At 58.3% G+C, this 619-nt stretch overlaps 1 protein-coding gene across 1 annotated transcript in view; it reads left to right on the top strand.

Moving 5' to 3' along the window:
- The window catches only part of LOC104835891, a 7989-nt gene extending 7792 nt beyond the window's left edge, over positions 1-197 (top strand). Inside the window, exon 6 of the mRNA XM_010574126.1 lies at positions 175-197. Coding sequence (XP_010572428.1) covers positions 175-197 — 23 coding nt within the window. The remainder of the gene's footprint in view (positions 1-174) is intronic.
- The last annotated feature ends 422 nt before the right edge of the window (positions 198-619 follow it).

Below are 619 nucleotides of genomic sequence, written 5' to 3'. Positions count from 1 at the left end.
CTCGGCGCCGGCACGGCTTGGGCGGCGTTGGCTTGGCCTCCTCCGGTTGGCCCCGGGCACGGATCAGCCGTGGTTGGAGCAGGGTGAGGTGGGGACGTTGGGAGATGAGGTCACGCTCACCTTGGCCGGTCTTAGCCGGATCCTTTTTCGGCCTCTTCCGATTGGTCTGTGTAGGGATTGGTCAAGTTGGATCTTGATTCGAATTGACCAATCGTTGGGTTGGTCTTCTTGCAGGCTTTGGTTGACCGTTGGTGGTCCAGACCTGGGGTCGGTGATCGGCGTTGGGGTTGGACAAGACTTGGCTCGGCCCATTCCGGTGGTCCTGGGTAGGGATTGGCCAAGTTGGTCTTGACCTAGGTTGACCATCAGGTTGAGTTAGACCAGATTTGGGTTGGCCTTGTCTCATTGGCTCGTTGTAGACCTCGGCTCAGCCCATTCCGGTGGTCCTGGGTAGGGATTGGCCAAGTTGGTCTTGACCTAGGTTGACCATCAGGTTGAGTTAGACCAGATTTGGGTTGGCCTTGTCTCATTGGCTCGTTATAGACCTCGGTTGACCTTTGGGGCTTGCTCTGTCCAGACCTGGGGTTGGTCATCAAGAGCGGGGTCGGACCACGCCCGG

The sequence above is a fragment of the Haliaeetus leucocephalus genome, unplaced genomic scaffold (assembly GCF_000737465.1).
Source record: "Haliaeetus leucocephalus isolate CR32 unplaced genomic scaffold, Haliaeetus_leucocephalus-4.0 Scaffold413, whole genome shotgun sequence".
Taxonomy (NCBI): domain Eukaryota; kingdom Metazoa; phylum Chordata; class Aves; order Accipitriformes; family Accipitridae; genus Haliaeetus; species Haliaeetus leucocephalus.
The sequence above is the reverse complement of the archived record's forward strand: the minus strand, read 5'-3'. Positions and strand labels throughout refer to the sequence as shown.